The sequence below is a fragment of the Gigantopelta aegis genome, chromosome 8 (genome assembly GCF_016097555.1).
Source record: "Gigantopelta aegis isolate Gae_Host chromosome 8, Gae_host_genome, whole genome shotgun sequence".
Lineage (NCBI taxonomy): Eukaryota > Metazoa > Mollusca > Gastropoda > Neomphalida > Peltospiridae > Gigantopelta > Gigantopelta aegis.
This window is the reverse complement of record NC_054706.1, coordinates 52,077,383-52,101,556: the sequence shown is the minus strand read 5'-3', so window position 1 is coordinate 52,101,556 and position 24,174 is coordinate 52,077,383. Positions and strand designations below refer to the sequence as shown.

The 24,174-nt window shown below is 35.4% G+C and overlaps 1 protein-coding gene across 1 annotated transcript; it reads left to right on the top strand.

The window, feature by feature from the left end:
• The first annotated feature begins 7 nt into the window (after positions 1-7).
• On the top strand, positions 8-22,561 carry LOC121378498 (isovaleryl-CoA dehydrogenase, mitochondrial-like). Its single transcript, XM_041506693.1, has 12 exons — positions 8-175; positions 5,781-5,870; positions 8,627-8,678; positions 9,396-9,565; positions 10,804-10,897; positions 11,229-11,365; positions 13,768-13,864; positions 16,329-16,422; positions 18,569-18,650; positions 19,535-19,639; positions 20,347-20,419; positions 21,824-22,561. The coding sequence occupies exons 1-12, from the start codon at positions 35-37 to the stop codon at positions 21,955-21,957; spliced, it is 1,269 nt and encodes a 422-aa protein (XP_041362627.1). The 5' UTR covers positions 8-34; the 3' UTR covers positions 21,958-22,561.
• Positions 22,562-24,174: the final 1,613 nt, after the last annotated feature.

The window sequence follows — 24,174 nt, the reverse complement described above, 5'->3', positions numbered from 1 at the left end:
TCAATTATAGTTATCTCCCCTATCATTAAAAGACATGGCAGCTCTGAGGAAAGTAGCCCGAGTTTTCGGTCGAAACTTAAAGTTGACTAATTATGTCAAAGTGACAACTACGAGATCGTTGTCCTATTTTCCCATTGATGATAGTCTCTTTGGTCTGAATGAAGAACAGAAGCAGGTATAAATTTAAACAAAAGTTATTGACCTCTAAATTATTTTTATAACTGGGGCTTTCTCAAACTGAAGTCAAAGGCAAATAACGTAGCGCTGTTTATTATATTGCATAAATAATAATTATAAATAAAATAAATAATAAAAATATAATGTTCTCTGGTAGGAGTTCAAAATTTCCCCCAATTCTATACACTATATTTCAGGTTAGGTTCAGAATGACATGACAATGCAAATGATTATGATGTGATAAATTCACACAAAAAAATGGGTTCCTAAAACTATACTAGGTGAGCGACATTATAATGAAACCATTGCTCTCACAATTTTCAGAAGCCTGCACTGATATAGATCTGAGGAATATTGAGAACTCTTGTCATTCTCTATTGGCATCCATCAACGGGAAGATGCAAACAAATATGCCACTTGAAACTGGAAAATCCAGTATCCTCGTGGTATCGGTTTTGGCGTGGATAAGCAATGATCTCATGTTGTGTGGAAATAACGATGTTTCTCTTGTTATTATTGACAGAGACGTAACCTAATACAAAGTGGCATAATTTCGTTATCACAGTCAAATTTGACATGAGTATGTAACAATGTTCTTGCTATGGACTGACGGCAGTGGAGGCGTTTTCATCACCAAACAACGTCGCACGAGGGCTTTGAAATCAGTACCTTTTGTGGCCACCAGCAGCAGCAATCACTGCGCGACATCTCCTTGGCATAGACTGAATGAGTCTGAATCTGGGCATGTGGAATCCTAGCCCATTCTTCCTGCAGTGCATGTTACAGTTGCGGAAGCGTCTGAGGCTCCGGGTCACGCTGGTGTACACGTCTGTCCAGTTTGTCCCATAGATGTTCAGTGGGGTTGAGATCTGGTGATCTTGATGGCCATGGCAGCACATTAATGTTCTCATTCTGTAGGAAATCCATTGTTACATTTGCCGTATGCGGCCCTGCATTGTCCTGCTGATAGAGTTCTCTCTGTCGATCCAAAATGGGAAGCATGTGACAGTGAAGAATTTCATCCCGGTAGTGTACAGCTGTCAGGTTGCCTTGTACGAACACAAGTTCACTTTGCCGGTGTATGAGATGGCTCCCCACATCATGACACTCCCTCTACCGAATCTGTCAACTTGGGCAACGCAGTTGTGTTTTTTTATATATATATATATATATATATATATATATATATATATATATATATATATATATATATATATATATATAATATCATTAAAATATAAACATTAAATTCAATATAGGCCTATAGCGAGATTTTTAGTTTTAGTTTACTTGTGTATACTGTAATATTCTAACCTCTTTGATGCGGTATATATTTTGAAGCAGAACATCCAGATAACTTCTGAATGACCAATATTCAAGAAAAATAACTCCAAACAACTGGAAACAATGTGTTATTCATGATCCATATATTCCATATTAATAATACACGTAAAAAATAACACCATTAAAATACATTTTAACCATATTGTCACATATAGCTAAGTACAGTGCAAATATAGTCACTATTTCTACATTGATAGGGGTGTGTTAATTGGACAGCCCTTTGAGGTTTTTGTTTGTTTATTATTACTATTATTCAAAACAATGTCCACTGTACATTTCATGTGAAATATCAGAGATAGAAATAAGCAAACATTTTTACTAGTCTACTGGACAAATACATTTAGAAATCTGTTTGTCCGCCAATATTTTTACTTGTCCAAATAAATGGATTGTTTTATTCAAGTACTAGGATGATGTTCGTGGTTGCTTAAAATGAAACTGCACTGAAATGTTTTACTTGTCCACTGGACAACCACGGAGGCACATTTTTCTTGTCTAAATAATTTTCACTTGTCAGGACAAATGGACAATTAAGTGCTTATTTCGAACACTGAATATATATTCTTTTAAGATGTAATATGCACTTGAATGCCGTTTAATCCTGACCCAATATAATCTGTCCCGGGGCTGAGCTCTGGATAGCCAGAAGTCTGCTCCGGATCAGAATTTGGTTATACAGGGATGTTTATGCATGTTAAAAAAGTGCCTTACGTAAAATTGTACTTTTTGTTACATGGTATTTTTTAAAAATTGTTTATACTTATGGCAAACTGGCAAATTATAAACATTGCTTTATTTTTATCAATAAAAAATACTTCTGTCAACAAAAACTTCTGTATTTGACATCATAGCTTTTCTTTGATGACATACAATTGCTATTTAAAGATAGGGTGCCAAAATACATACTGCACCATAATATATACCGAGACAATATTATATCAATTTGCCTTCACACATGTGAGGGTGGGCATTATTTTCAAAGTTGGTGGCTGTGCACCCTGCTTTATCACTTTCATTACCTATTAAATACATTGATATATACATTTGTAAAACACAGAATTGTTTTGCTTTGACACAAGCACTCCATGCATCTATAGGCCTCTGCGAATTGAAAATCTGCATGACCCATTTATTGGTTACGCAGAAATAAATCCAGTTAACCCATTTCCTTTTTGTGTAACCCATTATATCCAAATAAATGGTGCTCCAAATTTTGCGAGAACAAAAAAATTGGAACAAAAAAATTGGTAATGCAAAGTTAGATTTGCACAAGCAATGTGCGAACGAAATGATCGTTCTTGCAATGTTCAGAGGCCTGTATCTATGAAAATGCAATCATCTATATTTCTTTGTCAAGGTACAAACAGGGGTCAAATTTCAATTGGGGGGGGGGGGGGGGGGGGGGGTCACAGCAAGTGTTGCCTTCGGTTTAATAACAAAAATTAGGGCACCAAGGCAAGTTGGAGGGGCACCAAGGCAAACTTTTCCTTCAAAAGAGAGGCATAAAGGCAACTTATTTTCTATCAAGTTTCTTGGACAAAAATGATTTCACCTTATGGCATTGGACTCTAGCCTATGCAATTTGTTGGATACGGAAAGAAGGAAGAGGGAAATGTGTTATTTAACAACGCGCTCAACACAGATATTGAGGGAGGGAACCTGTTGTCGCCACTTCATGGACTACTCTTTTTTCAATTAGCAGTGCTCAAGGGATCTTTTATATAAACAGGATAGCATATACCATGGCCTTTGGATATGGATGCTGTTTAATAAAAGTAGAAATGTGATAGACGGTTGTGTTTAAACTTTATACCTACATGTACCTGTACAGTATAGTAATGAATAGCATCCACTTGAAATAATAGTATTATAATCAATGTAAATAACGTTATTTTTTATGGGCATTTTAGCACATTTTGTTTTAGATCCAAGTATAACCGACCTGACACTTCATGTGTCAACAAGCAAGCATCATGTTACATTTTGTGTCATTGCTAAATAATAAAATGCTGGTTTTAGAAAAACAACAAATATTATTATATTTTTTAAAAAAGGAAGTTACTTTTCAACAACCACCAGTAATGGGTTTGATGTAGCACAAAAAAGGCTTTAAAGTCGGAACCTTCTTCAAGGGGTGTTGGTAGGATGGGTGGGTCGAGTCATTCTCCCCAGTATAATATATTGAAAAAAGTTCACTTTGAGCAGGTAAGGAGGGGTTTGACCTTGTTCCATGGTCACATGATCACACATACTGACCAGTACGTCCATGATGTGGTCTCCTGCAGTGTAGCCACCTGGGTTATTGTTGACAGAAGTTGTAGCGCAAATAAATTTTAAACCAAAACTTCCAAGAAATATAGGTCTAAAAAAATTTACTTTTTATTTGACATGACCAGTAAAACAATGCTATGGGACAAGGAAGGATACATATATACAGCATGGAATGTATGGGAAGGGCAAGGGCAAATGAGGTAATTAGGCACCACAGCATTTTTCTTGCCATCTACGCCTTAATATTTTTGGAGCATAATAGCAATTAAGCAGGGCAACTACAGCAATTGCTGACGGTACCTTGGTGAAATTTGAACCCTGTTCAAAGGAAGCATCCCACCCTAAAATGAGCATTGTTCATATTGCACACTTCTTTTTGGCACAACCTATAATCCATGAACACTTGCATACTGAAATCATCAGTCAATTGTATCAATACTTTGATCTACAATGTTATTCATGTTTCTTAGCAAAGGAAAAGAAAGAAATGTTCTATTTAACGACGCACTCAACACATTTTATTTATGGTTATATGGCATCAGACATATGGTTAAGGACCACACAGATTTTTGAGAGGAAACCCGCTGTCGCCACTACATGGGCTACTCTTCCGATTAGCAGCAAGGGATCTTTTATTTGCGCTTCCCACAGGCAGGATAGCACAAACCATGGCCTTTGTTGAACCAGTTATGGATCACTGGTTGGTCCAAGTGGTTTACACCTACCCACTGAGCCTTGCGGAGCACTCACTCAGGGTTTGGAGTCGGTATCTGGATTAAAAATCCCATGCCTCGACTGGGATCCGAACCCAGTACCTACCAGCCTGTAGGTAGTACTAAACCAAATAACTTCCGGCTGGGTCAAAGTTCGAGGTGCACCGAACTTTTGATAGAGAAGTGAACACCACAAGTCCTGTGATTGGTTATAAATGTGAGTGTGTTGGTTGTAAAAAAAATTAGTTTCATCTGGGCTAAAAATGTATGCAATTTTATTTCATCTAGTACCACTGTGTCAAGTAGCCTTGTGCTTGGAACATGTATGGGGTACCTGTAAAAAAAAGTACTCAAATTTTGTGCGGAACTAGGGTAGTCATAGACGCTACCCGTTATCTCAGAAATAAGCAGCTTGACACCCACTTTTTTGTGATTCACTTTAAGGGTGAGGGGTGGTAGTATTTATATCCGTGGCGTTTATGTCGATTGATACGTTGCAGGTAGGAGTTTTAGCCACATATGTTACTATTGTCGTCTATGGGATTTGATTTGGTAGTATACACCCTGTAGACCGATGGCCTATCACGACGCCACCGAGGCCGGTTTTAGCAAAGGAATACACATTTATTAAACGTGTAAACAATGTTAAGGGACTGTCCTGAGTTTCCTGCATTGTAAGATGTTTTCGACTAATGAAATTGTTTTTTAATGTCTAAAAATACACATTAAATATATTTTCCTGTTTAAAATATCAGTGTCTGTATATTTAATCTGTTTCTGGTCATATTAATATTTGTAAGAAGCCCAAACTGGATTTTGTCTTGAAATAATTTTGTATTTTACAAAAACATTTTTTTTTAGGAAATAAAATGAAATTGAACCTAGTAGAAATATAAGAACGATCAGAAACATGTTTAATATACAGCTACTAATATGTTATGCAGAAAAATATATCTGATATGTAATTACAGTTGTTAAAAAGTCTGTTAGTCGATAACATCTTAAAAATTGTAGCAAACTCAGGACTGTCCCTTTATAAGATGATGACTAGAGCATGCAGTTAGTTGTTATTACAATTACTTATTTATATAATCATCTTATGTATTCTAAAAATGTTGGGTTGATGCTACGATATGACAAATTAATAACAAATTTATGATTGAGTATAGAACCATTTATGAAAGTAAGCTGTTCTGAATCATGTGGCTTTATAATTAGTTTTCAGTGTAACAATGATTATGAATTTTCAAACATGTTGTCTGATTTATTTTCCAGCTGAGACGGAGTGTATTTCAGTTTGTCCAGAAAGAGCTGGCTCCAAAGGCAGCAGAAATTGACAAGACCGATGATTTCAAAGAACGAAGGGTTTGTGTCAAAAGCTTCAGTTTACATGCACTGAATTAATTCTTCCTGAGCAAAATTTAACTAATCTTGCAATGATTGTTGAAACAAATTACAAATGAATTGACATAGTGGATGACAGTGGCCAGTTTACAAGTCAATCTCAGTCTGTAGATGTCTTAATTTTAGTAGAATTGGCCGATGTAACTTGTTTTTGCACAGTATTTGGTAAATTATATGTTACAAGTGTCCAGTCACAGCGCTTGAAATTTGGACAAGTCTGCTACAGCATTTTTTTGCCGTCGCAAATAAATTATGGCGGCAATTTTAAAGAAAAGATTAATACTGTCAAAATTATTCATCTATGATCCACTGCAGTAATAATATGCTAAAAGATGACATCTCATCTTTACTTCAGTACGCTTCTATACCGGAATAAACCACTTTATATTAATTGAGGAGAACTTGAAATGCTGTCGCAAATCAATTTTGCGATAGCTTTTGCGACAGCATTGCCGATTGCCGCCACGAATTTCGAGGACTGCAGTCATAGTTGTGTCGACAGACTGTCTTTTACCAGCATTATACAGTGTACATACGTGTAAATGTACAGTGAAACCTCTCAAAACCGGATCCTCTGTAAACTGGAAATTTTTTCATGGTCTCTTTTAAAGAGAAGAGAACCTCTCTAAACCAGATATCTCTTTAAACCAGACTTTTTACTTGGTCCCGAGAGTGTCCGGTTTAGAGGACTTTCACTGTGTATAATTTAGTGTCTAAATTTAAATCTACTCTACTCTCAGATATCTTAACTGACGAAAGTGCTAGTGACATGGATTTATCTAGGCGTTCCGTGGATCCGAACATAGTCCCCTTCCCAAAAGAAAGTGGAACTGAACATTCCAAATTTATGTAATAAAAATTCTCAATATTTATTTATATTATATATATTTAAGTATGTCTCTTGTAATAAATTAATTTACCAGTGGTGTATTGCATATTAAGATCATTCAGTGAACTAAAAAATATATATCCCAAGTAGGATATACTCACACGCTACTTTTCCGAATCTCATCAAACATGGGACCATGGCAAAAATTCCTGGATAAATCCTTAAAGGAGGGGACAATCAGGGCATTTGACCTGGTATGCATATTCAACGATATATATTGCATATTATTGCTTAATATCAACAAGTATAATCGTATAGTTAATTAATAAAAAGGTTAAATGTAACGGCTATTATATATAATGGGCGCAGCCATTTTGTACCATCCCAGTGAATACGCCCTCTGGCGAGCTGGTGGTTACGTAATACCTAATGTGTCACGTCAGGAATTAGTCTTCGAACTGAAGAAACAAAACATCCCTGATTTTTGCGGATGCATTGCAATATTCTGTAATAATAGTCATCCCAGTAAGCCAGCAACAATTATATATTACTTTTAATACAAAATAAACCACCATTGTCAAAGTGTTGAAATAACTGTATTATGGTTTGTACATAAATTAGCCCACGTACTGAAATGATAATTGATATGTTTTCTTAGTTAATTGGTATTTTCTTTCCGTGGCCTGTGCCTGTGGTTCCTGATTGGCAGGTGTATATTTAGACGGTACCCAGACACTGTGTCTAGACACACTAAAAAATCGTAATCGATCAGCTGTCTTGCTTTATTACTGTAGACCGGCCTCGGTGGTGTCGTGGTTAGGCCATCGGTCAACAGGCTGGTAGGTACTGGGTTCGGATCCCAGTCGAGGCATGGGATTTTTAATCCAGATACCGACTCCAAAACCTGAGTGAGTGCTCCGCAAGGCTCAATGGGTAGGTGTAAACCACTTACACAGACCAGTGATCCATAACTGGTTCAACAAAGGCCATGGTTTGTGCTATCCTGCCTGTGAGAAGCGCAAATAAAAGATCACTTGCTGCTAATTGGAAAGAGTAGCCCATGTAGTGGCGACAGCGGGTTTCCTCTCAAAATCTGTGTGGTCCTTAACCATATGTCTGACGCCATATAACCGTAAATAAAATGTGTTGAGTGCGTCATTAAATAAAACATTTCTTTCTTTCTTTATTATTGTAAGTAATTCTGTAAAACCCTTGATTAAGTAGACTTTCCCATCTAAAATCACAAAACTGACCAATTACGTAGTCCCAAAGAAAAGAAAATTATCACTTGGGTATAGTGAATGGTCGTTTTTGCTCGAACGTAGCATACCGATAGGCTTAATAATATGCATTTTTTTCTTCGGATTTAAAAAAAAAGAAAAATACTATAACTCCATTTCGTTCTATTGATGCAAATTGAAATATATTTAGTTAAATAGTTTAATATACTATCAAGTCATTTATGTTGTTTTACAAGTCAGATTGATGAAAGCGAAGCGCCTTGTCGTAAATTAGAGTGTTTGTTTACACTGTGCATAGAGCAGATGGATGGAGCTGATGCCACTTCGCCCCAAGCTATAGCACCGAACGTCACAAAAACAAAACAAAATGGCTGCCCCCAGTTAGCATGAATAATCATGGTTTTTTATTAACTCTAAAATTACGCATTTTTCATTTGTTAAAGTGTCAGTATGTGTTGGTGGTCCGGGTATGCATCTTCCAACACATAAATCTCTTGTTTGAGTTTACTCTACCTTTAAGTGATATCCACCAAAAACTTTTGTAATTTGTTTTAGAGCGATTGAAAAAATAAGTACATGTATACGCATGTTAAGTTATGTCTTGGTTTAATGGATTACAAATTGTCCTTTTTTCCCATTTTTTTCAGGAATTTTGGAAAAAATGTGGTGAAATGGGTTTCCATGGTATTACGGCACCAAGTAAGAATGATTAATACATGTAATATTACCCCTTCCAACCCCCCCCCCCAACAAAAGACCCCAAAAAATCAACAGCAAAAAATGCCCCACCACCTCCAAATCATTTTGCAAACTAAAAACAAAATTGCATACTGAACAGTTTGAAAAAATCATCGTCATGTTTGACTTGGTAATTGAATTTTAAAAACAAATATTTCAGTCAAAATAAATGTTACTGTCATTAGGATAGGTGTGTTCTGTAGATAAACATTTAAACATACATATAAAACATGTACTTCAATGTTTTATTAATAAACGGTGAAACTAAACAAATAAAATTAGTAATTTAATACAACTTTATTATTGTTTCATGAATTCAGTGGACATTTTATTTTTGCTAATATTCAACTTTGACAATTCAGCGAATGACAGCTTAAATATCTTTTGATGCTTTATGAAATTAAAATATCTAGTTTATTATAGTTAATTACATGTGTGTAATAGTTGATACTTTGTTAGAAAATAACTGGGTTTCTGCAATTTTTGAAGTTCAGAAGCTAATTTGACCAAATTTTCTTTGCATCCAGAACTAGTCCATAGTCCGACCTTGAAGCATAATGGATTGCTGGACCTTGAAGCATAATGGATTGTTCTTCAGCTGTTTTCCTGTAGGCCTATATACCTGTATTTGTGTTATTTTTATAACTAAGTTGGATACTGTTTAATCTCTATTGCTAGGTAAATATGGTGGATCAGAGATGGCGTACCTGGACCATGTGCTAGTGATGGAAGAGATGTCGAGGGCCAGTGCGGCAATCGCCCTTAGTTACGGGGCTCATTCCAACCTGTGTGTCAACCAGATCGTCAGAAATGGGAACGAGAAACAGAAAGAAAAATACCTTCCTAAGGTCTGGCTCCATTTTTTGCAGCAAAATATTGTTTTTGTTTTTTAAATTACACTGCCCACTTTCCTTTCTCACTGTTGAATCTCATTTTAGTTTTCCCAAACTGGCAGTTCCACCTAACTTTCCACTTCTTTCACTGTCCACCTCCTAGTCCTGTTCTCTCAAACTGTGACAGGCCTGGTGCTTATAAAACTCTGAAGTTTGATACTTTAACATCATGACAATGTCACACAAATTGCATGTGTGTAATATCATCAGTGATTTGAGTGACTCTAAATGGTTTATAAGTATGGGCCCAGGTGTTTGTCTCTTATGGCCACATTGTTGTCATTTCCCATCAGCTTTACCATATATAGCTGTGTATTAGCCAACCTTTTAAGCCTCTAAATACTACCAAGAGAAGATGGTTGGCCAGTACACAGAGTCAACAAAAAATGTATAAGAAAATACAACAAAATATCAGCGTGTATGGAAATATGATACTAACGAAAAATCCAACACAATAGGGACTTTTGTCTTTTCTGAGCGCAGGAAGGTTGTTTTAGTTTAGTACTGTCATTAACAGCTGCTGTAGAGTTGTCAATATTCAGAAATGCATTTCAAGTTATTTTAATCTAATTAAACTTAATATTTCAGTGGTTTTGAGGTGAAATATTTTGAGGTCAGCATGTTTGTACTTAATTTGGGTGTAATTATTTTGGGCATATATATTTTGGGCACAACATTAATCACCTTGACTTTGATGCAATCTAAAGCCCTGCTTAAAACCACCTACTGTACTTCCATACTACCGGCAAGTTGTTAGTGGCGTGGGTCTGACCAGACAGCAAAACATTTATTGTTAGGGATGTTTAAAGCAAATGTTTTATTAAATATTCTGAGGTCATATTAATACATCAGTTGCATTCTTCTGTATACAGAAAGAAAAAATATACACACACATGTATACATGTAATATATAACTTGTTTTAATTGAGTACTGACAGTTGGAAACTTGCATCAATAAAACATCTTTTCTTAGGCCATAAAAGTTAGATGTTGTATTTCTCATTCCGACTTTCACCCATTAAAATGTCCTGAACAAAACTAATAAAGTAAACCCATTTCCTTTTTTTCCTTTTTATCTACGGTTAATTAAAATGCTTTTTAAACACTGAAATTTATGAATATATATACACACATATATGATGTATATGAGATATGGAAAATGATAATGTGAATATTTTTTTATTTTTTATCAGCTTATTAGTGGAGAACATATTGGTGCTTTAGCAATGAGTGAAGCTAATGCTGGTTCTGATGTTGTGTCCATGAAACTGAAGGCAGAGAAAAAGGGTATGAATCATTAAGTATGTCATTTTGAAAACCGTTGCCAAGACTCTGAAACTGAAAATATTTTATTTAGTAATACAAGAAAAATGTTAGCTGTAGTCCAAGACGTTTTTCTGCCATATAACTATTTTATTTTTCAGTACAGTATGTATACATCAAAATATAAAGTTCACTGTCAGAATGATGAGTTAAGTTTTGGTGAACAAAATCGATACATGATAATATGATTTGTATGCCTCTGATGATTGAAATTGAAATAAATGCCATCCAAAAGAAATTGTTTTTAAACGTACAATGTGATATAGCTTAATTTTCTTTATTTTTAAATTTTTAGGAGATCATTATGTATTAAATGGCAACAAGTTCTGGATTACAAATGGACCCGATGCAGATGTGTTGGTTGTGTACACTAAAACAGAATTGTCTTCTGACCAGCCAGCCCGTAGTATTAGTGCTTTTTTGATAGAAAAGGTAATTTTTTATTATTTGTTTTACTTAAGTGTGAAGATTGTTTATTAAGGATTGTAACTTTATCACTGAAGGTAGCAATGTATCAAATGTCATCTCCCTGAGTCAGTGATAGAGCAGTATATACTTCCACACTTGCCATTAGATGGACATATAAGACAGGACTTTTGTCATGAAGTATTGTTTCATCTGTCCAGTAAATTGTAACAGCTGTAATTTTTGAACTACAGTAAAGTACGCTTATAACGAACTGCAAGGGACCAGCTTCATTGGTTCGTTATAACAGTAGTTCGTTGTACACATTTGCAGAAGTTGGTAATTTTTATTCCGAAAGTCGGCCATTTTGAATTTTGAACTCAATATAATAGTAAAAAAAATAAAAAATGCCTTGGTGATTATAAGACATTTATAAAAAATATATCATTTATTACAATCAATAAATACAACAAAACATTACTGAAAGATCACATCAAAAGAGTTTAGTGAATTACATGTACCTAATCACGTTTCATCACGTAATCACTAATCGTGGTTTGTTTACTTAGCGTTGGACGCATAACTTCTAATGCCGAGTCAATGTCCGCAATGCTGTCAAATACTGGCAATCGAATATCTCCTTTGCTCTGAAAAAACAGTCTGACTGTCTCGAGTGCCTTGTGCGTTTCAACTGCTGTGGGCGTTGGCTGTTCGGGTGGCTCCTGTGTATCGTCCTCTGGTTCAGAATCACTGTGGCCGTCTCGTTTTCCGATAACCATCTGGCACTGGCATGGCTCTCACGAGTTCATTCCACACTGTCTGTAGATTTGCTAACGGGGTGTTGTCGTCTTCGTCGTCAGAACTCTCAGAACACGCAACACTTTTGAACCCACCCTTTGCAAAACAGTTCACGATACACGATGAGGTCACGTGACGCCAAGCACGATGGGCTGTGTTGATTGCCGTCAAGATGGAAACTGAGTGCTCCTGTTGACTGTCGAATGCCTTGAAGATGTCACTCATCATCTCTCGTCGATAGTTCTCTTTTACGTTTGGGATTATTCCCTGGTCCATCGGCTGGATTTTCGAGGTAGTGTTCGGGGGCAAAAAAGCCAGTGTTATACTGGTTAATCCGGAAACTTTCGGATGCACTGGACAGTTGTCGACTAGTAAAAGGATTTTTCTTTTTTGCCTTTTCATGCTCTTGTCTAGATCTTTCACCCATTCTGTAAACAATGCTCCCGTCACAAAACCACAAAAAGAGAGCATCGTCGACATCTTGAAATTCGGACGTGCGAATTCGTTTTCTAGCTGTGTTGAATTCTGAAGATTGACATTTTGATAAAATCGTTTCCCTCTGTTTCAAGATGGTACTGAGAGTGGATTTGGGAATCCCGAACTCAGCTGCTATGTCTTTCTTTGATTTTTGTCCGAGATCAACAGCTGCAACGATTTGAAATTTCACATCTAGATCGAGCGCTTTTCTTTTGCGTGATGTTTTCGTGTCCGTCATGATTGCATACTGAACGAAAAACTGACACGGATTTATAACAAACAAAGAGAATCCCATTAATTACCGCTGATTAATATCATTGTATATATATATTGAGTTGAACGTGTCAGACTGTTTTTGGAGTACGGTTGATCTCACGGCTCAGCTGTCCGTTAACACTGATTGGTTTGATACGTAACGGTTCCGGTATAATTAGTGACTTAATCCCTTAATTGATACCTGTTCCCAAGTCCATACAAACAAAAGTTATTTAGGCTGTTGTTTTAGTGCGGTCGTGCGGTCGATCCCACGGCTTTGCAGCGTTTTACACTGATTGGTTTGATACGTAATGCTTCCGGTATTCACGGTTCGTTATGTAAACACTTATTTACACTGGAATTAACTATTTGGGACCACAAAATTGGTTCGTTTTAACAGTTAATTCGCTATACATAGTTCGTTCTATACATTAAAATGTATTACTAATATATAGGGGAGAAAATCGGGACTTTACAATCAGTTCATTCTAACCGGTAGTTTGTTATAAGCGTGTTCGTTCTAAACGTACTTTACTGTAGTATTAAAAAGAAAAGTTTGTTTTGTTTAACGACACCACTAGAGCACATTGATTTATTAATTGTCGCCTATTGGATGTCAAACATTTTTTAATTATAGTCTTAGAGAAGAAACCCTGTACATTGTTTCCATTAGTAGCAAGGGATCTTTTATATGCACCATCCCACAGACAGGATAGCACAAACCACGGCCTTTGATATACCAGTCGTGATTAGTAGTGTAACAATACATCGAACTATCGATATATTGCGATAGTCATTGCCTCGATAGCAATGCATCGATAGTTAATTCAACCTAGTGACATTATTACAAATAACTAAATACAAACACAGACACACAATGTTTTGTTTAATTGATGCAGTCAATGCCAGGCTTCCAACAAGGCAAGAAGTTGGATAAACTTGGAATGCGTGGATCCAACACATCAGAATTGATTTTTGAAGATTGTGAAGTTCCAGGTGTGTAAATCATACAGGGTTTTATAAATCGTGTACAGTTCTACAAAATGTAACTATTTACAAATAATATTTAACTGTCAAAAAAGTATAAATGCTAATGCTCAATAATAGGTTACTATAAATGCTGCTGTTATATTTCTGTAAGCAATTAAAATAAGCTCAAATGTGCACACATCAACTTTTTTATGATGTTACTATTTATTAATAGCTACTTTTTAACTTTATTGTCTACTTAGAATCCTATTTATGACATGCTATTTCTGTTATTCATAATTTATGGTTGATGTTTATGGGACACAATATTTGTTTGTCACAGTTTATAATTGAATTATGAAATAGATATGTTGTTGCTTGTAATGGTTGAATTTCTCAGGTTCCATTATCTCCTATATATACTCCAATATTTATTTTATGACACGGTATGCCATTTTTGTTGTTGGCAGTGGAGAATCTTCTAGGGGAAGAAAATCGTGGTGTGTATGTGTTAATGTCAGGACTTGACCTTGAACGAGGTCTTGGTGCGTCTGCCCCTCTTGGGTGAGCCTTTTGTTTTCCTGTCATATTTTTCTGCTAAATCTGGCTATATACAAATTCCTACCACTGCACCTAAAATCCACCTTTCAACATTGTGGATGCCCATCTTGGGTCAGCTGTTTGTTTCTCTGTCATATTTTTCTGCTGTATCTCGCTATATACAAATTCCTACTACTGCACCTAAAATCCACCTTTTAAGCAACATTGATTTGTGGCATTACAAAAACAATTTTGATGACAATTTAGTTTATAAGATTTTTGGCTACAGGGGGTGGGATTTAGCTCAGTCTGTTGAGTGCTCGCATCACACAATCAAACCTCCTTGGTGGATGCATTTAACTGATTGGTTTTTTTTTTCATTCCAACCAATGTACCACAACTGGACAAAGGCGGTGGTATGTGCTTTCCTGTCTGTAGGAAAGTGCATATAAAAGATCCCTTTCTGCATTAGGAAAAATGTAGCGGGTTTCCTCTGATGACTACATGTCCGCATTATCAACTGTTTGACATCCGATAGCCGATGATTGATTAATCAATGTGCTCAAGTGGTGTCGTTAAACAAAACAAACTAACTTTTCTGGCTACAGATTTCCAAAGCTGTCTTAGTGCTACGATATTGTAAAACCACTACAATATACATCATGGTGATGTCTTAACCTACGGCAGTTTTAAGATATCGTAGCGCTAAGATATCTTCGAAAACAGAAAATATGGCCCCATGTTCCCATAGATCAGTGTTTCCCAACCAAATGATCCTTATCCATGCAGAGTTGTGTGAATAACTCCAATTTTAATCGAATTCTCGCCTTTTCCATTCTTTTACACATTTTCCAACAATTATATGACATCCAAATCTCCACTTCAGTTCACTGCACAATGGAACCTGAGAATAACAACTATACTGTAAATAAGGAAAATAATGTGTCCTGATATTAATGCATTGGGAATTGGGACAGGTACACACTAAAATGTATATTTTTATTAATGTGTCTGGTAAATGCAACTTTTATTTTTACTTTTTTTTTAAAATGCAAACGTGAAATGCTTAGCCGTTTTCAATAAATTTACTTCAGTTTTATCTCACAACGATTAAACAAAATGTTGGCATTTGTTTTAATAGTCAGAATCCAACCAGTGCACCACATCTGGTCAGTGCACCACAACTGGTCAAAGGCCATGGTAACTGTATGTGTTTTCCTGTTTGTGAGAAAATGCATATAAAAGATCCCTTGCTGCATTAAGAAAATGTAATGGGTTTCCTCTGATGACTGTTTGTCAGAATTACCAAATGTTTGTTATCCAGTAGCTGATGATTAATTAATTAATCAATCAGTGTGCTCTAGTGGTGTCGTTAAACAAAACAAATAAACTTTTTTAATAGTCAGACCTCTGGAAACATGTTTTATTAGTTGATAGTGATTTCCTCCATTTTTTATGCAGAGCACCACATAATTGACAAGGGGTGGAACTAACAACATAGGAAATCTACTTATAGTGTGAATAACAACTCATGGTCTTTTGATTTCATTTGTCCAGAATGCATTTCTTGAAGTGTTTTTTAAATCTTGTTAGTTACATTATTACATTAAAATAATACTTTCATTCTAATAGATACACACATCAGTTGTGTTAACATTTGTTTGTTATTTGTCTTTAATTTAGTTGACTTTTTCTTTTGGTGGTGTTATTGGTTAAAAATATGTGTCAATACACTGTCAAATAGTACATCAGACACATTTTCTGCATTAATATCTTACTCACATTAATTCCATGATTTACAGTCTTCAGCTTTGAAAACATTGGTCATAATGTTAAAAAAATAGAAAGTTAATAAATCCCACAAAAATGTATGAGCTGAAAAAAGTCCTATAAGCTTGAGTACCAAACTGCACAACACTCCTGGAACCCTTGTGTTTGTATTTAATTATAGAGGAGAACATGTTGGGGAAAAAGAACAAAGGTGTTTATGTGTTGATGTCGGGGCTGGATATTGAACGATGTGTATTGTCAGCTGGATGTGTTGGGTAAGTTTGTCCTGTGTGCAGTGCATCATTATAGTGGCAGATGGATGAAGTTCTATGCCGAACCATCGGATTGCTGTAAAATGTGGTTAAAGTCTGATTAATGTTTGATTGAATTTTCTATACTAAATAGAAAAAAAATGCAAATATTATTATTTATTTTTTTGTTACTTTATTTAAAATTATTCAGATTGAATCCTGTTAGTTTTAATTTTTTCAGTGTCTTTTGAAAATTTTAGGCCTACTTTGACAGTCCATTTACTAAATTATTAGTGTTAAGAAACTAATAGATAGTAAAATATATATATATTTTTTGTTGTTTCGTCGGTGGGCCCATTGGGCTATTTCTCGTTCCATCCAGTGCACCACGACTGGTGTAACAAAGGCTGTGGTATGTACTACCTTGTCTCTGGGATGGTGCATATAAAAAATCACTTGCTGCTAATCGGAAAGAGTAGCCCACGAAGTGGCAACAGCGGGTTTCCTCTCTCAATATCTGTGTGGTCCTTAACCATATGTCCGACGCCATATAACCATAAATAAAATGTGTTGAGTGCATCGTTAAATAAAACATTTCCTTCCTTCCTTCTTCCTTTTTGTTGTTCAATATAGAGGATCACATTTCCACATGTGTCTTGGTCCCATTATTTAAAGACATCATCTTGCTACATCCTGGATATATTTTATGATGAATTTGCAAGTTTCTAAAAATCTATTTAACCTTTGTCAAAGTCTTGTTCTGAAAGTTAAAGTATCTCCAATTACTTTTAACACATGAATCCTTCAATGGATGTCTTTCAGTTCACCAAGTGAATCATTCAACTGCACACTCCTTCCATCTTTTGAATGTCCCCTAAGGAAAGGTCATTATTATTTAGAACTGTATTAGAGTTTTTCTAAATCCTTTTTATATGCCCATCTTTGATGGGTTGTATTATGGTATGGCATTGTCCATCCATATGTCTGTATGTCCGTCCGTCTGTTAACTTATTCTTGTCTGGAACATATCTTGCATACAGATGCATACAGGACCATCAAACCTCATATGTATGAACAACTTGGGGTGGCAATGAGTCGCGTACTATTACTAGGTCACTGTGACCTATTCTTCACGGTCTACTGCACATTACAGTAAATCCTTGTTCAGATCACATCTTGCATACAGATGCATACAGGACCATCAAACCTCACATGTAGGAACAACTTGGGATGATGGTGTGTCGCACACAATTATACGGTCACTGTGATACAAATAAATGAAATAATTTGTCTATATTCTGAACATCATAGGAAAATCTTGTTTAGCCTTTGAAAAAGTCAGGACTGTTTACCATTGCAAACATTTCACATAATCAGAATTGAATCATACCTGTAACATATTCATTAATATAAATATGGTTTTCCATCAAACTTCTGACAGGCGTATCATGTACCTTACCTGTACTCTTGTTTCTAATTTCATTTAACTTTACATAATTTTAATAATTGTCATATTTGATGAAAAAATTTTGCTATAAAAGTCTTTCAACTGTGCAGCTTTCAACAAAACAATTATTTCCAAATTGTCATATTAAGAATTTCCAAAAGGTGGGATTTAGCTCAGTCGGTTGAGTGCTCCATCTCATGATCGAACCACCTCTGTGTATCATTTCAACTGATCGGTATTTTTCTCGTTCCAATGAGTGCACCACAACTGGTCAAAGGCTGTGGTATGTGCTTTCCTGTCTGTGAAAAATGTAGTGATTTTCCTCTGATGACTACTTGTCAGAATTGACAACCAATAACCAATGATTAATTAATCAATGTGCTCTAGTGGTGTCGTTAAACAAAACAAACTTTAACTTTATGAATGTCCAGTTATTTCATTATTCAGTAGCAATGTGACATATCGAAGATTGTCGTAATTTAAAGTACATCCATTAATATCCACTACAGACAGTTTTAAAAATGAGAACAAATTAAGATACTAAAAAAGGGCAAAGTAACCTGTAATTTGTGGCCACTTGTCTTAAATGATCATGTTTGATGACTCCCATAGCTGGCCACTTACATTTAAGACAGATGTGAGTGATGTTTATATTTTGTTAAATGTAACTATTATTTAATTACAGTACTACAGAAATATATTTATGGATTATTTTCATTTCAGAATTATGCAAGCATGTTGTGATGTAGCATTTGAGTATGCTAACCACAGGGAATGCTTTGGCACAAAAATAGGAAATTTTCAAGTGAGTTGTTTGTGTGTGTGTGAGTTTGTATTTTTCGAATGACTCAATTTTGTTTGAATGAGTATCCAGTTGTACGAGAGATCTTTGAGAGTAGAATGGTGGTATGCTTCCTGTACATGGCTAAAAAAGAAACCCACTTTGAAATGGAACAGAATCAGGGCTTCTAGATTATGGTAGCCCCACTGCCATGGCTAGTGATTTTCAATGTTTGGCTAATAAATAACTACTATTGCCATGCCCGACGGTTAGTGATTATTATTATTATTATTATTTTATTTTTTTGTTAAAATGTTGCAGTTAAGTCTGCTTTGTAGATATGGATATCCTGCCCCCACCCCTAGTGTTAGTATTTTTAAGCTCTCTCCCTCTTTAGGTGACATATCTGATTATTACTATTATTTAGTAAAATTGTATTAACTTAGAGTAGGGCTAGTGATTTTTTAATCGTGGCTAGTAAATGTTTTAAATCACTGATCCCATGGCTAGTGGATTTTATAAAAATTCTACAAGCCCTGAGAATGTTTCTTCAGTTTTACTTTCTGATTTAAAAAAAACAGGCAATTGTTTTTTTTTAAATTGGAAGAAAAATAATTTTAATGTAAATCTTTAGAAAAAAATATATTTACTGTTAAATATGTTATAGTACATTAAAGGCCATGACATGTACTGTCCTGTTCGGGGAAATGCCATGCTGTTTTATTGACACCAGTGGCAGCAGTGGGTTTCTTTTTACTTTTGATTAATAGTATGTTACACGCTCACTCCATAGTACTCACTTGAAAAGATAAAATATTTTACAACAAAAAGAATTGTTTTAAAATATAAAAACATACGTTAGAAAATATATTCAGTGTAAGACTGAGATGCCTCGTTTTATCCTGCAGATGATCCAAGCCAAGCTAGCGGACATGTACACCCAGATGAGCGTCAGTCGGTCATACGTGTACAACGTTGCACGGGCGCTTGACCGTGGAGAAAGACACCCAAGTGTAAGATCGTTTTTTTTCACTTGTTCTATTACAACTTGTAATCATCTAACAAAGTGTTTTAAATCGTTTGTGCTTTCAGGCTTCTGAGAATTAAAAATTTGTGTACGCCCGTTATGGGTTATGCAAAAACAAATTCAGATAACCCATTTTGTTTTAGGTAACCCATCATGAACATGTAAATGATGTCATAAATTAAATGCGCAAATGAAAAATGTGTTACGCAAACTATATTTACGCGAGCAACATGCAAACGAAACTATTGCTCTCGCAATTTTCAGAGGCCTGGCTTTGAATGTCTTTTTACAATTTATGTAATAAACTAATTACTAGACTTTTAAAGGAAAAATACATGTAATATATGGTATTAATAGTTGTTGTAATATATGGTACTAATAGTTGTCTCCATTTGTGGAATGAAGACCTTGTGAACCAGAATATATACAAGTCTGTATATATTTTAAAGTTAAATATTTTGTGTAAAGTTTTAAATGAATTTAATTTGACTCAAACTCAATACACATGTAATAAGTTACTAATCAACCATTGATTACTTACTGTCATCTGATATTGATCAGAAAATGACATCCTATTCTCAATTATGTTGTATCATTTACTTTTTGTTCCTAGAGTCCACATGAATTTGAGATTTTTTTTTTTTTTATAAAGTTAGAACACAGTACGTTTGACTATTTATTATTTAATTTCAGGATTGTGCTGGTGTTATTTTATACACAGCAGAAGCAGCAACAAAAATGGCGCTTGATGCCATTCAAATATTAGGTGGGTAAATATGGCACATGTCAGTACGCACCCACATTGAAATGTTTTTTTGTGAAACCCATACATATTTTTTATATTTTGAGAGAACTGGAAAACTGTATAGCTTCTGTCACTGGATATGCCATTACATATTTTATAACATATTTATTTTGTGCAAGAAAATACCACTCAACTACTATGCAGTCTTAAAAGTTTATTAGTTTTGAAATTCTGTTATAAAAAGGGATGTAGCTCAATTGTAGAGCACTCACCTGAGGTGCGATGGGTGGCAGGATCGATATTCCTCAATGGACTTGAATTTTTTCCCCATCCTATTTGTTGTCCCATAACTGGTATTTCAAAGGCTGTTCTGTCCCAGACCACACCACTGGCTATCCAGAGACCTGGCATGTGACAGACATGCCCGAAACCTTAGTGGTATAGGGGCATGTTAAAGGTACTCTCTCTCTCTCTCTCTCTCTCTCTCTCTCTCTCTCTCTCTCTCTCTCTCTCTCTGTCAAAGGTTGTGGTATGTACTGTCCTTTCTAATGAAGAGTGCATTTAAAAGATCCCTTGCTGCTTTGTCATCAGTAGGTATAGCCTATATGGCAGCAGTGGGTTTCCGCTCTTGATTTCTCTCAACCTGGTGGTGAAATATTCAATTCAATTCTTTTGTTGTCTATAGGTAGTACTAAACCAAATAACTTCCGGCTGGGTCAAAGTTCGAGGTGCACCCAACTTTTGATAGAGAAGTGAACACCACAAGTCCTGTGATTGGTTATAAATGAGAGTGTGTTGGTTGTAAAAAATAATAGTTTCATCTGGGTAAAAAAAATTTGCAATTTTATTTCATCTAGTACCAATGTGTCAAGTAGCCTTGTGCTTGAAACATGTATGGGGTACCTGTAAAAAAAAGTACTCGAATTTTGTGCGAAACTAGGGTAGTCATAGACGCTACCCGTTACCTCAGAAACGAGCAGCTTGACCCACATTTTTTTCTGATTCACTTTAAGTGTAAGGGGTGGTAGTATTTATATCCGTGGCGTTTATGTCGGTTGATATGTTGCAGGTAGGAGTTTTAGCCACATATGTTACTATTGTCATCTATGGGATTTGATTTGGTAGTATACACCCTGTAAGGCCATAAGCCCATATATAAGAACTCATATATTGATATTTGTGGACCAGCTGTTCAAATGATTAGCCAGCTGTTTTGGAAACAACACAAAACCGAAACATTTATTTTTACCCGTATGTTCAAAAATATCCCGGTACATATCAAAGTGACAAGTCCCACTAGAAATAAGCATAGAAATGAGTCTATTTTTAAAATGTGCTCAAGTGTCGTTAAATATTCCTTCCTTTCTATCAAAAATGTCAAGCAATAAAATGTTTCACTGACACTTATATCTCCTGATTTTTCAGGTGGAAATGGTTACATCAATGATTATCCAACTGGAAGATTATTACGTGATGCGAAACTGTACGAAATCGGAGCCGGGACAACAGAAATCAGGAAACTTGTTATAGCAAGGGCAATAAACAATCATTATAGATGATGATGATAGTATATTTTATTAAATCTCTTATTTGTGCTTTGTATCAGAGAGAAAAATTCAGTAGACATGTTTTTGTCTGTGTGTATGTGTGTATTATACAGTATTTAAGTGCTATCACTGGAGATTAAAGTAATGATGTAAAAACATTCTAATATGAACAAAGTGATAAGTGCTATCATTGGAGATTAAAGTAATGATGTAAAAACATTCTGATATAAACAAAGTGACGAGTGCTATTGTTGGAGATTAAAGTAATGATGTAAAAACATTCTAATATGAACAAAGTGACAAGTGCTATTGTTGGAGATTAAAGTAATGATGTAAAAACATTCTGATATAAACAAAGTGACGAGTGCTATTGTTGGAGATTAAAGTAATGGTGTAAAAACATTCTAATATGAACAAAGTGATGAGTGCTATCATTGGAGATTAAAGTAATAATGTAGAAACATTCTAATATAACCAAAGTGACTTGAGTGCTATCATTGGAGATTAAAGTAATAATGTAGAAACATTCTAATATAACCAAAGTGACTTGAGTGCTATCATTGGAGATTAAAGTAATAATGTAGAAACATTCTAATATAACCAAAGTGACTTGAGTGCTATCATTGGAGATTAAAGTAATAATGTAGAAACATTCTAATATAACCAAAGTGACTTGAGTGCTATCATTGGAGATTAAAGTAATAATGTAGAAACATTCTAATATAACCAAAGTGACGAGTGCTATCATTGAAAACCAACTGCACATCAGGCAAGTGCTTTACCACTGCGCTACGTCCTGCCCCAGAAAATATTGACTGCTACCAGAACAGGTAGTCAGGAATCAGGACATTAACTGTGTTACGGACATTCAAACCCATAGTACTGACATTCAGTCTTACGTTACATCTCTGTGTTTTATACAGGCCTAAACACTCTAATAGTGCATTAAATTTTGTCTCAAATAAGATGTATTCCCTTATTTCTTTCCATCAATATATCTTCCACTGCATCCTATATACAAGAATATAAGGTACTTCTGACCTTTTATTCTAAATCTAACACTAACACTGACTTTAACCCTAACCCTAATGATCAGTTTGAACAAATAATCAGGACTCCGTATTTCTTCTACAATGAAATTGCACTGCAGCTGGAATATTTTATTCCAGGAAAATAATTATCATCACTTATATCTGCTGCAAGACTGCTACTTTCAAGAATGGTTCAAATTTAAACCTTCACAAGATAGAAGTTCTACCATTCGTTGTTTGATGTTGTCCAGTATTTATTTTTAATAGTCTTTAAACATTCAAGTTTGGTATCACTGGTTGATCAAGGGAATTTGAAAAATAGGTGTGGGAACTGCAGGGATGGGGAAAAGCCCTTTTTTCCCGGTCTGGGACCGATTCTCGAACTCTGAGACCGAAATTATTTTTTTAAAACGCGCGTTTGCCGGTCCCACTTTTGTCATTCTTGTCGGTCCGAAGCACCTGTTCATTTCTATTATTGGAACAAATTCCTATCGGTCAAGCGGACCGGCCAGCCCAGACATCGGTATCTCGTGCATGATTTAAAATAATAAATAAATAGTGGTCAATAGTGGTCTGGTGTTTCAGACGTTTGTGATTTTAAAGTCTGCCTAAGTATATCGCCAGTCACTGAAGTCGGACCTACAGTAGTGTCAATCGACTGCCACTAGGCTAGACATTTGTCAAAGTCGCTGAGTCGGTCAAGAGATTACACAGACATTAACGATAGCACCATTCTTGGTTTAGAGAGCCATCAATGTATTACACTCCAATTAAAACAAAGGACCCAGAATTTGCAACTGGTTACAATCAACATCTGTCAACACCTGTGTACGGAGCTCTGTCGGGTCGAGTGTCCTAGTCCGAAGCAAGAGGCTTTTGTGCAATACAAACTGCTTAAAATAGCATAAAATAAAATGAAATAATCTATAAATGTATTTATTGTTGACTGTTCAGTGTAGTGTATCCAATAATTATAAAGGATTTTAAAATTAACAAAAGGTTTCCACCTTTTTTTTTAACAAGTGGGAGTAAGCAGAACAGCTACATGTACTGTTATCTCAAGAGCCAGTAGAGGTCAAATTTCATCCAATCAGTGATGACGTTATTACTCTCTTTGTCTAAACATGTGCTAGCTCAGGCTGAATGAATAAATGTTTAACGACACCCCAGCACGAAAAATACATCGTGCTGGGGTGTC

What these genes read in the sequence shown, in the direction of transcription:
- LOC121378498 (XM_041506693.1), top strand. Translation starts at nt 35, where the DNA reads ATGGCAGCTCTGAGGAAAGTAGCCCGAGTTTTCGGTCGAAACTTAAAG. An exon ending in TGAAGATTGTGAAGTTCCAG is followed by an intron (nt 13,865 to 16,328) that starts GTGTGTAAATCA and finishes ATTTAATTATAG; the next exon opens with AGGAGAACATGTTGGGGAAA. An exon ending in CAAAAATAGGAAATTTTCAA is followed by an intron (nt 18,651 to 19,534) that starts GTGAGTTGTTTG and finishes TTTATCCTGCAG; the next exon opens with ATGATCCAAGCCAAGCTAGC.